Source organism: Leuresthes tenuis, unplaced genomic scaffold (assembly GCF_036924035.1).
Source record: "Leuresthes tenuis unplaced genomic scaffold, fLeuTen1.0.hap1 SCAF_15, whole genome shotgun sequence".
NCBI classification, from domain to species: domain Eukaryota; kingdom Metazoa; phylum Chordata; class Actinopteri; order Atheriniformes; family Atherinopsidae; genus Leuresthes; species Leuresthes tenuis.
The window spans coordinates 24,889,241-24,902,875 of record NW_027325369.1 but is presented as its reverse complement, the minus strand read 5'-3'; the positions used below and the strand labels follow the sequence as shown (position 1 = coordinate 24,902,875).

Below are 13,635 nucleotides of genomic sequence, written 5' to 3'. Positions count from 1 at the left end.
TTCTGGGACAATGTCTTTTGGACTTTTATTATGTCCCGGCACTGAAGCTTTAGAATTAAAAGAGGGTACTCTGTAGTTTTCACGTGACTGCATGTAGAAAGACAGACGGAGACATAGACAGACCATCAGAGAAATTAGTTTTGTCACCTAAAGACGGAGAATATGTGATACACCTTGCTGTTGTCACACAATGCTGCAGCCAAACACACAATGCTTTTTATTAATAAAGAAACTCAATTCATGTGTATCTGTCAGCATAAAGCATGGCTGCTTAGGCATGGCCAAAGAAACCTTCCACATGACAGCAGTTCACAGGCTTCTGACCACATGAGCACAGTAGTAGTGTGAAAGCTGTCTCGTGCTCCGGGGAATTTCCCGTCCACGTGTCTGAATACACGACAAAGAAGGCGGGATATAAACAAAATCAGCCATTGGTTGTAGCACCCAAATGTAAATCACCCTCTATTTACTAATGTTCTGCACCCCGCCCCTGGCGGAGCCAGTATGAAGCTGACGTCGGCGAAATGAAATCGGCTTGTCGCGCTTTTCCTCACAGAATGGAAGTAGTCGTGGACGTGAAAAGGACTAAACTCGTTCGCTTGGCAGGATATTGAGCTCGTTGTCACTTTTTTTTTTTCTGGGTTCAAAAACGAAGCACACATTCGAGGTAAGAAGACAAGAGACACATTTAAATGTTCTCATTCAGCCTTCGCTTTCCACCAGCTGGTCATCATGTAACGTCCCAGTCCTGAGGAAGCGGCAACAAACAGCGTGCCGTTGTTGTTGGGAAAACACGCAACAACTTGTTGTGTGCACGGAAACGTCAGAGCAGTCCAACTTTAAAACGACTTTAGCTGAACTCAGCCTGTCATTCATGTGGCAGAGATTTGAATTAAACCGGCTTTCCCGGCTCACACGGCTCCGCGCGTGAATGAACTTTACACTGCCGTGGCTCGTGTTTTCCAAACGTTTTGGCTGCAGTTTTCTGCAAATCACAGAACAATAAACGTCTTTAAGCGTGTAATTACGTATTCTTCACCTTGTGTCTTTTCCAATGATGCGTTTTCTCCTCTTTTACAACACTCCAAATGCATGTTGCCGTCTAACTTAACATTCCTTTAACCCTATTTAGGGTTGGAACGCGCTTCTCTGATAATTACGAGGTGTTGTCATTAATGTAACTAATGTAGCGAGGCGGTGGCACCGCTTTGAGCGCGAGGAGATTATGTGTCACGTAAGGTCTTGATGTGTTCAATGTTGCATAAAGTTAAGATGGTGTGATGTGGGACTGTGTCGATGCCGTTGGACAGAAACTGTGTCAATAACAGAGCTTCCTCACAGCCACCAGCCCGTCGTCTCCCGTCCGACCCTTGTTGGGTTATTTTGTCTGCAGCAGGGGGAGCCACTGCCTGACACAAACATGCAGCTCAGCGCCTGGTCATTAGAGCAAAGCAACCCAGCGTATCTTCATTCTTTTCTTTCGTTCTTTTTTTCTCTCTGGGCCCGTGTTATTTCCCCGCGTTTGTCCAAACAAAGCATTACGCGCGCGCACTACACGGTGAGGTCTGCTCGTGCTACAGACAGGACAATCTGCTTTTGATGAGGAAATGAAAAAAGTTCTTCTTGTGGAGCTGGCAGGCTGACAGACCAGAGTAGGGAGAGTGGCTTAGGATTTTCCTCAAGGACTGTCATTACCCTTTTGCTGTGGACCCTAATTTGGAAGTGTGGTAGCAGTGTAACCCTGTATTACAACTCAGTGGTGACTTGGGGTTTGCTAGTGAGGCAACTTGAATTTCACCTATATTTTGATAACTCCTTGACCCAGTGTAAGACTCAGGGTTGAGTGCAGTGCATTATTGCCACACTGTGATAAGATTTGTTATGTCACTGTAATATGTTTAAATTTCAGATATTTCTATGCAGACTGAGATCTGATACTTGTGATGATTTGGCGTGCAAATTCCCAAATCTTAGTGAAACTGATCATAGAATAGTTCATTAAGAAGCCAAGACAACAAAGACTGTACTTTTTATGCTACCTTGTCAGCTAAACACCCTTTTATGTAACTGTGGTTCTACTGAATTGCCTAACTGCAGTGAATTGTGTGGTTTCATCACTGAGTTGAGAAGAGCCATTTGTTTAAATCAGCTCTGAACTCTTTGCCACAAATGCAGCCAGTGTTCGCTCATTTTCTCCTCCCCAACTCATCCAATGTGGTTTTATTGATTTGAGAGTACTCATTAGAGGCCAGACAGGTCGTCCATAATGATAATGATTGCTTTGGGGGAATGAACAAGTAATGAATGTGTCTGAGATCATCTCATCATATCCAATGTGGATTTGTCCAAAGTTACCATCATTAGTGAAGGAAACTAGAATGCCTTACATTTATAGTCTCACTTTAAGACTTTAAAAAGTTCGATATCTAGGATTAGTCGTACCATTTCTGAATCTATCTTCTCACTTTCAAGGCTGCTCATCTTATAGTGCCCCCGTATGGACGATGAGGAGGATGATGTGTTTGAGCCAGATCCCCACTGCTGGCGCACAACATTCAGGGAGATAAAGTGTGAAGACCGGGGCACACAAACACCTGGTCCTGCCCTGGTATCAACCAACGGCATGCTGCCCTGTGGGGTCGCAGAGGAGCCCAGACCACTCTTCTACGGTGAGGCTGATGACATGGCACATTTTCAACAGAGAAAAGGGAACACTGCCTTGTGTGAGTGATAACAACCCATGTTATAAAACCGAATCATAATGTGAGAAATGTGAAACAGTGTTGCTGCACTGATCTCACACTTGGCGCCTGATAGTCGTCATCACTCTTGTTTTTATGGTCAGCGTGCAGTGTACCCAGCTGCTTTGCTATACAAAAGGCGCCAGACTGGCATCGTGACTGAAAAGAAGTGACAGCAGTGCTCACCTGTGCGACAACTCCTCACAGAGCTGCTTATCACTGACAGTAAAGTTACAGTGGCGCCATATACAAGTAATCATTCCAGAGTAGCTCCGTAACAACTGACTGACCCCAAAATCTGGGTCGTGTGAGTTTGTTATGTGTAAGTATCTAATAAAACTGTTATGTGACATAGAACAGCAGAAGGGAAAGTTGTGGTTAGAACCAAGCAGTACATCCATGAGTGTTTGGCAGATATTTTCACCTGTAGTAAAGACACGCCTTTCAGGTGTCATTGCTGTGTTTAGATTATTTTATTGAACACACGCTGTGTACAAGATAATAAGTATCAGCCTTGACACTCAACAGGTAACGCAGGTTTTCGATTGCACTTCCCAGCACGCTTTGAGCTTGTTGGGGATATTGAAGCGAGGCAACAAGAGAGTGAAGAGGAGCAAAACGGGATGGAGCGGCTGCCCCAGCGGCTGCCCCAGCAGCAGCCTGTGGCGCGCAGCGTGGAGGCTTGCATTGGACAGAAACTCCAGCTGATAGGAGACCAGTTTCACCGGGAACACCTTCAGCTGGTGAGGAGGAAAGATGCACCTTGCTGTCTGCACAAATTCAGGACAGATTTCTTGGCCTTTGATGGCAGTAAACAACTTAAAAATGATACCTTAGCTATGTGCTGTATAGTTAGAGCATGAGTTCCCTGCAGTGAGGCCAACTCTTGTACAAGTCACATTCACTATTACCACTGAGAAACATATGAGAAAAAGTCTAACTAAAATTACACATTAGAAAAGCTGCAACTGAAGTTTGATGTTTGATCAGCCTTATCTTTTTTGTTCACTTCCACTGAGTTTACTATAGTGCCACACAGTAGATAACAGATAAGTTTGCTGCCATCATCCAAGGGGTTATACTGTTGGCGTTGGTCGGGTTGCCCTTCCAACCCAGCAGGAAAAAGTCTGCACATCAGCAACACTATCTACACACTTTTCAATATTTGGATCTCATGTTGATTTGACAGAGATTAATGGAGGGTCAAAAGTTAGCTCTCTTTTACTGTGTTTGCTCCGTGTTTGTTTTGGAGAGGCTGTGCACATGCACAACTTTAGCCAAGCGTCTCAAACGCACCCCCACCGACCCCCCTCAAGCCCAGCGTCTCAACCCCCGTCCTCCAACCCCCAACTACTTTCCCTCTAGCCAAAGACACTGCACATTCAGGACAGCCCTTCCCCCACCTACCCACTAACCCCAGGCCCTTCCCCTGCCTCCTCTTCCTGTTTATTTCTCTCTCTTTTCTCCTGTTTCCTCAGTGTGCTGTGGAGACTAGTGGCATGGAGGATGCCTGGTCTCAAACAACATGCTGTGGTCAGCGTGACTGTGCCCTTAGGGCTGGTGTGCTGCTCCAACCATGACATACTATCATTTAAATCTTTGGCTTCGAAATATATACATTGACTGCAGGGAGATTTTCTATGAGTGCAAGTCTTTTGTTGCACACGTGGTTAACAGTCTAACACACATATTTAGTCTCACATGCACATTTGAACACATACTTATGCGTACATGAAAAAGCAGAAGTGGCAGAAGTAGGTAAACATGTTGTAACCCGAAGCTCAGCACGTGAGCCCAGAGGGGAACAGCTGTAGTTCCAGGGAGCCTCCAGTCAGCCCCCTTCACTCAGCAGGGAGCGGCCGCAGGAGACATCCAGATAACAGCCACAGGACTTGTGAATAAGTGGGTGAAATCCATTATAATGTATAGGGGGGTGGAAGATTTGGAGACTGAACCTTAAATAATCAAGTAACAACCACCTTCAGTTGTCTTAAAACGCCTGGGAAATAGGTTTCTCCCTGCACTCGTTCTCTAACCTTGTACCACAAAGTGCAAGACAGTGTCTTGTTTTCTCATGCGCTTATAAAGCAGATGTTATTTATACCCCTGCATCTAAGCATGACTCATGTATTGTGACACTGGCGGACGCACACAGACAACCAGACAGTCAGACAGGAGGGTTGCTGTGATGTGTGTGCGACCGGGATGTATTGACGCACAACGCAGGCTGGCCTGGGTCAGGGGATGAGGAAGTGGCTTGTGCTCCCTTTTGCTGGTTGAGTAAACAACACAGAGGACAGTCAGAGTGAAAACGGCCCTGTGAAGTCACATCCTGGGTAGATACATATCATGACACTGATGACTGATTAAGAGAATATTTTTTTGTTCACATCGGGAGGTGACGGTTTGTAATTTTGATTAGCAGAGAGACTAGGGAGACCGAGTGGGTGCAAAGCCACATTTTTTTCACGATGTCTCTGTTTGTGTGGGACATGTGTGTTGAGTGAGATTGTGGCTGACTGTTACAGCGTGATGTTTCTACAACTCAAACAATGATATGCGGTTTTGGATGCATGATTCCCCTGCAGCCTTTGTAATGACTATTTCTGGCCCCAGTTGTGCACTTCATTGTATTGTGTTCACGATCATGCATGAATACACCCATACTTGTTTTTCTGCTTTTTGCTGTCTCTCACTTCTCACTATCATAAGCTCTGACTGTCAGTACAAAAACTCTCACTCGTTTTTGGCACAACTGTTTGCTCATTCTCATTCCTGTCACTCCTGACAGCAGCCTATTTATTGGGCAAATTATTCGCTGCAGACACTTGTCCCTGAGCAATCCAAGTGCCTTTGACTGCCATCATATTGATGGATTTTTGAGCAATGTGGCTGCAAGTGTTCTCCATGGGAGCCCGTGGCCCCTGGCAAAAGGAGGGATTAGGTAGCAAAGGAGTACTGGTGGATGCTGACAGATAAATTGCTCCTCAGTCAGAGGGGCCTGGAGGAGGCTCTGAGGTCCCCAGAGGATGGTTGACATTAGCTGGCCCGCCATTTGAGACACAGCAGTAATGACAGTCACAATGGCAGGAAGACTGCTCCAGCCTGTGCAGGGCAAGGAGCAGAGTTAGGTTTCATCCCCATGTTTTTTTAAGAGAGACGACTCCCGGTGCTTTCGATAGGAGGTGTTGAAAGCAGGGTTGAATATCTCCTGTGGCTGTGTGTGCAGCTGAGTGTGTGCGTTTGTGTGTGTTTGTGGTTTTATCTCCTCGCTGTTCCAGCAAGGGCACGGCACTCTCTCCTTTCAGCACTTGTAGAAAAAAGGGGGAGGAGAGGACTTTTGCTAGAAACAAAAACAAAAGATTTTTCTTTTTCATTCATAATTCTGTGGTAATTTGTGTAGACAGGGATATCAACATGTCTATTCTTTTAATACCACTGTTACTTGTTTGTATTTTTTTTTTTGGCCCTTCTCTCTTTGCTGATATGACTAATCCAGAGTTTCTTGCTATAGAGCCTGGCCTGTTTACCCAAGTGATAAGCCAGAGCTTCTGAGCAGCTGGCATGACAGACAGCCTGCACTGGACACTGATAACGCACATTAGGCGAGTGTCAGAGTGACGACACAGAGAATCTGGCTAGACTCTGCCGCTCTATCTCGAGCTAAATTTAGAGACTGTCTCATTTTGACAGTTGGTGGTGTGACTCATGAGTAAGTTGTGACAGGCCTGTGCACACCTCTTGTCACTCTTGCTCTTTTCTCTCTTTGTTGATCCGAATATCGCGTGTAAAGTGATAGAACTGAAAGCAGGAACATTCTGTTTCTGAGTATAAAGATTAATTGTAACCGAGTAAACACACAAACTTTGTAGCATAAATCTCACAGCTGACTCATTTACCCCAGCAGCCTTTGCTATTAAATGTTCAAACTCTGAGCATCATTAAATATTACACACCGACATAAAATATGAATATAACTTCACTTATGAAGTAATTTTGCCTCCTTTGGGAAACCGAATGTGGTCTTGTATGATTTCATTTTAAATTGAAAACACTTCAGGCAAGGCTGTGTTTACCAAGTTAACCCTTGCAAGGCTCTGTGAGCGAGTGATGATCTCATCCACCCTGAGCTGCATAGAAATATCGTCTATTTTTCATACGAGGTAGATATTTTTCCATTTCTAAGCCCATATTAAAATATCCCTGAGCAAGATTTAGAAATGGTGTGAACACAGAACTCGTAACTTCCCTCATCTTTTGTTGTTTTTGCTTTTTTTTTTTTTCCTTTTAAGCAGAAGGAATGGTAAACCAGTGGAAAGTAAGATATACTCTCGCTGACTGGAACCTGGTAACGCTTATGCAACACTATGCAATGTTCACCACAAATTGATAAGAGTATGGAAACCCAGAGGCTTATCACAGTGACAGTTGCTGGCTGTTAACTAGGTCAAGGTTTGGGTGCTATGTAAATATGACAAATCTAATCTCTGCCTGTGAATTTCTGGCTATTATAAAACATTGTTGCCAAGAGAAGGTACGATAGTAGACTTTCAGGCATCTTTGTCTTCAGTACCTGCCTTATGGGCTGAAAATAGTCACAACATTATCAGGCATGGTGGAGTCTGCCTTTTGTCTGCAGATGAGCTGCTGGACTACTGTAGCTCTCTCATGCAGATATGTGTTTTCCAGAGACTCCCTGCCTCTCATCAAGAGCCCCCTAATCCCATTTGGTGCAATTATCTTATCTCAGGTTCTCAATGGCTGAGATAGTATTATCCCTCTAATCGTGTGGAATCCAATTGGCTCGCGAACCTGAGAGAGTCTCCTCCTCAGCTGCTGGCTGCTGGTTTCTGCCAGAAAGATTAGAAAAAAAGTGTGACTGTATGATGAATGTGTTTATGGCTTGGAATGTCTATTGGGAAGCCCTGCCTGCATCGGGATCCTGCGCAGAGATGGAGGCCTGTCTTATAAGTGTTGTTGGGGACAAAAGCAGACTGTTGTGAAAATATCAGCGACATTCTGGGATCGGGTTCTGTCCTCTCAGTCCAGCCTTTTCACTGTGCCTCCTATCAATCAGCACACATCACAGTCAAATAAGCTAGACCTTACAGTGAAAAACAAAACTAAGGGCTTTTTTAGCTTTGCATGTAGAGTTTGACTTTCTGTGGAGTGTTCTAACTGACCTGTTTTTTGGCTTTATTTGTTGTTTCAGTATCATCGAAACCAAAGGAACCAGGGGCCGTTGTGGTGGCGCCTGGCCACAGCGCTTCTCAGCCTTCTGTTTGATAGAGGTTTCATTGCTGGAGGACGTGGTGCAGGACAGAGGTGAGGGGCATCTTCCTCTTACACCCCTTCTCTACATCTCTGTGAGGAACTGGACTCCTAATGGCACTGTCAAATCTAACACGGGTCTGTTTTGGGGGAAGAAAAAAAAGGAGACAAAAGGGTCACCGCAGGACGGAGACAACCAACTTTAATACAATGTTGTGTGTTTTTTCTTTCCAAGAAGATGCCATGATGCTCCAAGATTCCTCTCAAGGACAATGTTCATATTTTGGCATACGTGTGGTGTAGTAGTTTTGTACAGTACATTGTTCTTGGTAAATGTTTTGCACTTCAACATGTATCCATCTTAAATGACCTCCACAGACCCTGGGAATGCCTTATTCAGTGTCTTCTGCCAGAAGGAGTATTGAGTATTTTTGACAGGCAAGATGAGATGGTTAGGAAATGAAAGGAAATGTGGTGTGACAGTTTCTTTTCTGAAGCCTCCCAGGTGACCATTCGAGTTGATTTACTAACTTCCAAAGAGGCAACTTCTTAGAACAAATCATTTTGCACCTCACCTCAATGGAACATTTATCTTTTCCTATGTTTTTTAAAATTTTCTTTCTATGTTTCTCCCCCCATTTCCTTTTCTTTTCTATTAGGTTTGATCCCTCAGTATGTATCACAGTATTGGGAACAAGGTCAAGTTTCTGCACATGAAAAGTTGGCCCACTCTTAAGTGTTATTAAAACATAATTTAATATGCAGATGTTTGAGGTGTACCTACCTTTAGTCATGTGCTACATTATCAAACATTTGGGACTTTTTGAAGTATTGGGGTGGAGTTTACAGTACTAAACATCACTGTCTGGTTAAACTAGCGTAGGGACTGCCAAAAGTGGGGTAAAAAAAAATGACTAAACAGATATTTATATTAAAATCATGGGGTGCTGACATTTACAGGCATATAAAAGCTTTTGTACACCTGGAACAATGCATTAAATTAGAGGAAATGAATCAAGCACACTTTTACATTGAGCAAACCCCCCCACCAACAATAAAAAAATTGTCCAAGTCTACCATTATTATGTTTTTAGTTTAATTTCTCAAGATGTTAAGTTTTTCATTTTGGCCCTGTTCCCAATATTTGATACAAGAGTTGCCTTTGTTTTAGATGTGTTCTTTTCATGTGATTGTTTTCAGACCTCCATGCCCTTGAAGTGGAGCTGTGGATCCACGGTTTTTGCACTAGACTTCCACCCTTCAAGAGTTCATATTGCTACCAAGCTAACCTCTGTCATGTATGAAGGTTTTCAGTTATAACTTGTTTCCTTGCCACCACATTTCAGATGTATGCAATCACATGTCCAAGACAAATAATCAGTGTTGAGGCCTGACTGAGCCCAGTCTGGATCCTGGATTGGATATATGTTCTGGAAATTTCACTTACCAAGGTTTCAAGCTTAGGTTGTGTTAGAGTTGGAGCCGTGTGCCTCAGCTGAAACATTTTGTGGTTTGCTTTTCACAGCACGCTTGTTCTGAACACCAAACAATATGCCGTAACCAATCTGTGAAACAGAATCTTCTCCTCTCAGGATACCTCTGTGGGGTTTTACATCATTTGATATTCTGCTGGGTTATCTTATATTGTCTTTGGTGCTCAGATTCAGATTTAGGATATTTTAGTCTACATAACCACCTCTGGCTCAGCAGACAAACAGTCTCTGAAAAGAAACAAAAGTTTTAAAAAAAGACTGTAACTATTGTTGAAATATGAATAAGTTTAAAGACACTGTTGAAGATGCTGTTTGTTATGTTTTGTTTTCTTTGCTGAACCCAGGCTTTGGACCCAAGGAGCAATACATATCAGGGGTCTGTAATTACTTGCTCCTTCCAATGTGTCAAGTTTATCACTGCATAATTGGGGTTTTCTTTCATTTTCTCTCAAGATGTCTCAGGGACAGACTTTATGGGCTACTGGTAACCTTGAGAATCTGTTACACGGTTAGACAAATTGCATTGTTTTCCGTTATTTTCATTTCGTCTTGCAATTCTTCTCGGCCAACTTCTCAGCACACACATAATGGTACAGTTTAACAGGGGAGTCGGAGGCTGGCTTGCTGACTGTGGTGGTGACAGGGGCTACTGAGTATGAAGTCAGAGGCGTGTGAGGTGCACTGAGTGTGGTTGTGGTAATAGTTTCCTGCGGATTCTGAACGCTGAGCCAGTCCCAGTAGCACCCCGTCTCACCACTGGCTCTTGACTTCCTCTTTGTGCTGCTCCTTCATAACATGGATTATATTCATCGGTTCATTTTCTTTGTAATTTATTTTTTCCTTTTTTTATTTATTTTTTTGTTATATTTACCCATTTCTACTGTATACACTTGTGTGTGCAATCACTTCTTATTTTCATTTGTCTGTTTTGGTCTTGGACATGGTTGGATTTCTGAGTCTGAACAGAGCAAGTTGCCCGTCATTGTGCCTGCCATTTATTTTTAGGATCTCTCTTAGGCTGTAAAAGACCAGCAGTTTGAATTTATGTTACTGTTCATTTCAGTGGTGGCAAGTTTGACTGCTATCTGCACATTCTGCACAAATCCTCTGCTTCCGCCACAGCGAAACTTGTTACTGTTGAATACGATTGTTGCCAACATGAATTCATAATGACTCTAGCTGCTGCTCTTTCTGAAAAACAAAATCTGCTCACCACCTTTCAAGCCCACATGAGTGAATGTAAGATACTCATGGAAAAAAAAATAGATTTGGGGTGAAATATTTCACTTTGGAGGTTATGATTTTCCAGGGATGGGCCCAACTAGTTCAGACCTTTTTCATTATCTTTCCACCATCCAATTCACCAGATTCACAATATATGGTTCTAGAAATGCAGTAGTTTCACTGTGGTTTTGCCTTTCAAAAGGATATAACTTATACCTTATAATTCATCAACCCACCCATCTCTAATGATGCAAGACATTAGGTAAACTGAGAAACAGATCAAATAAGGTCGCCCTTGCATTCTCCACAAATCAGAAGACATTACTTTGTTTTCAGCCTTTTATTCTTAATCAATGTGTTGAAATCAGTATGCACTGGAAAGTACTTTGTTTTTGTAAATCCCATAGGTCTCTTATCTGTTGCGTGTTAATGTATAGTATATACTCTGGATTGTTCTCTTGGGCTAATCTTGCCATGTGTCAGCCGTGTATCTGTGCATTGACCAAGTTGGCTCAGGTATGATGGCCGGTTGATTTATTGGAAAGGGAAGCAAGCCACCGTGGTGCCCTTTATAATTTTCTTAGTGTGAGTTTCCCAAACTGCACGCATCACATACATGAGTGCAGAGAGTCCCAAGAGTGGGACGTGTATTTTATGGAAACCGTCAGTGTCTTGAATTTTGTAGTCCACTTTATATAAAACTGAAGTTGTTGTTGTGTTCCCTTTTTTTTTTGTCTTTTTTTGGGCAGGAAGAAGGTTTTGAATTAAATTTTTTGAAAAATGTTTTTTTTTCTTCATGGTCTTTCTTAACTTTTTTAATTGTATTTTCTTAAGAGAAAGGGTCTGCTTTTATAAGGACAGTTCACGCTTGTAAAATAATTTTAATACAAGTGGGATCATTTTGAAGTCCAATGAGACTTTTTTTTTTTTAAAGAAAATGAAATCGCAACATTCCTTGCACAATTTACCATCGTGTATACAAAAAAAAAAGAAAAAACAGGTAAACCAAAATAATTAATGGTTTGGTGAATTAGGCTCATGATCTTGTAGCTATGAAATACTTTCCTTTCTTTACAGAACAGGTAAAGTGTACATTTGTTTTTAAAAACCCTGGAATATGCCTTTAACTGCTCAGTTTCAATGAAGTCTTGATTATCACACACTCTCTGTATACCAAGAAATGAGACCCAGCGAAAATGTAGCATTTTTGTAAACATTGACTGTGTGTTTTCGAGACTCTACTGTGCACTCATTTTTGTGTTTATATATATATTTTTTGGTTTGTTGATATCATATGGAAGTAATGACAATTTGTTATGTAGTGCAATATGCTGTACATACAGAGCTTTGCTCTACAAATCTTTTTCTGGATTTCTTGTTGTTTACTGGTACTTTTTTTCAATAAAAATTTTATTGAAGTTGTTGAGTTGAGTCTGTTTTTTGTTTTTTTTGCTCAATCAAGATGACATACTGCCTTACAGCTGGTTTTACACGACCACATACAATGACAACAACAGCTCTTAAACTCTTTTTTAACTCTTGACCTCCACCAGATTTCAGTACATCTGTCCTTGGAAAAAAAGCTACAGAAGAAAAAATTATTCCCTTCTTTGAGCCCTCACTTTAATTTGAAGGAGTTCTTTTGTGTGAAAGTAAGCCACTGAAGGATTATCCAAGTGTCTGAAGCAAGCCAGGCATTTGAAGCCGGTCAGGGGCTTGGCAGGGACTGTACACTTCATATCCTTCCTGCCATTTGGTCATTAATTTGATGGAAACAGTGGCACTTCCAAAACTCTCTAATAACTGCTATCTGCGCTGCCCATAACGCTCACATATACACACAGTCATGTGTTGCACGTCAGTTGAATAAACCCGTATATATAGCAAATAGGAGTAACTGCCACATCCTAAAATGTGGAGGACAATCCTATTGAGCCTGAGATTAGTTACACTGCAGCTTCAGTGCCCTGAGGACATGGGAATGATTGATTACTCCTGACACATGTAAATATTAGAGTTTAGTGTGTGTTACTGGTCTGCGTGGCATGCAAAAGTGCATTCTTTGTACAATGTTTTAAGACTTTGTATTCATTTCTAAGGATGACATTTTTTCATCACTCCAAGACAAAGCCCTATGTGCTGTAGAAACAAATCACAAGGTTTTGTGCTCTTGTTTCAACGGAGCAGACGACGTACAGTCTTCTCCCTCAGGGCTGACGCGTGGCACTTTTATTGTTATACATGCCAGGTACAGTTTCATGCTTCACTGATACCTGACTCACCTGTTTGGCTGCTTACATCAAAACTCCCTTGTCTGTGGCCCCCTGAAACAAACACATGCACACAATGAGTGTCACAGGATGTGGTTGAAACAGAACAACTCCTATCCTAGTCACGGGTGGCTTGCGCGCACAACTGTTAAATCTAATCCTGTGTTTTAGATGCTTTAAGTGAAGGCACTTCGGGCCCAAAGGGGAGCAAATTCTCTGTGTCACTTATACAACTATCTAAAATGCCATTTCTGGAGAGGGATATATTTTCATTTTGAGATATTATATCAAGAATGAACCTGAAAGAAGCAGTGAGCTTCCCTGGCTGTTTACTTCAGCTTTTTTGCTCCTCTTGTTCTCTCTTCAAGGATCAGCTCTTAAATGGGGAGAGCATTGGCTTTCCCTGGTACAAACAATGGCTCCTCTGTTCCCCTAGCCTGGCCGCCTGCTGAAAGAGACACCCATTAGAGAAGCCTCTATCTCTGGGGTCAGCCCCAGGGGTCACACACAAGTACGGCTCTTGTTTATGTCTGCAAAGCCAATCAAAACAAAGCAGCCTCCTACTCGCCTGCCTCTCTAGTTCAGCAGACTGAAGAGCAAATTCTGTTTGAGCTTAAGCCACCGAGTGCAGTGAAT

General features: G+C 42.5%; 1 protein-coding gene across 3 annotated transcripts; it reads left to right on the top strand.

Moving 5' to 3' along the window:
* Positions 1 to 516: 516 nt before the first annotated feature.
* On the top strand, positions 517 to 12,155 carry LOC140270115 (bcl-2-modifying factor-like). Of its 3 annotated transcripts, XM_072365207.1 has the most exons (5): positions 517 to 667; positions 2,473 to 2,669; positions 3,270 to 3,484; positions 7,954 to 8,066; positions 9,213 to 12,155. In XM_072365207.1, the coding sequence occupies exons 2-5, from the start codon at positions 2,498 to 2,500 to the stop codon at positions 9,226 to 9,228; spliced, it is 516 nt and encodes a 171-aa protein (XP_072221308.1). In that variant the 5' UTR covers positions 517 to 667; positions 2,473 to 2,497; the 3' UTR covers positions 9,229 to 12,155. The 3 variants fall into 3 exon arrangements, with proteins under 3 accessions (XP_072221308.1, XP_072221307.1, XP_072221309.1); XM_072365206.1 differs by lacking the exon at positions 517 to 667 and having other exon boundaries at positions 1,972 to 2,669; XM_072365208.1 differs by lacking the exon at positions 517 to 667 and having other exon boundaries at positions 1,975 to 2,669; positions 7,954 to 12,155.
* The last annotated feature ends 1,480 nt before the right edge of the window (positions 12,156 to 13,635 follow it).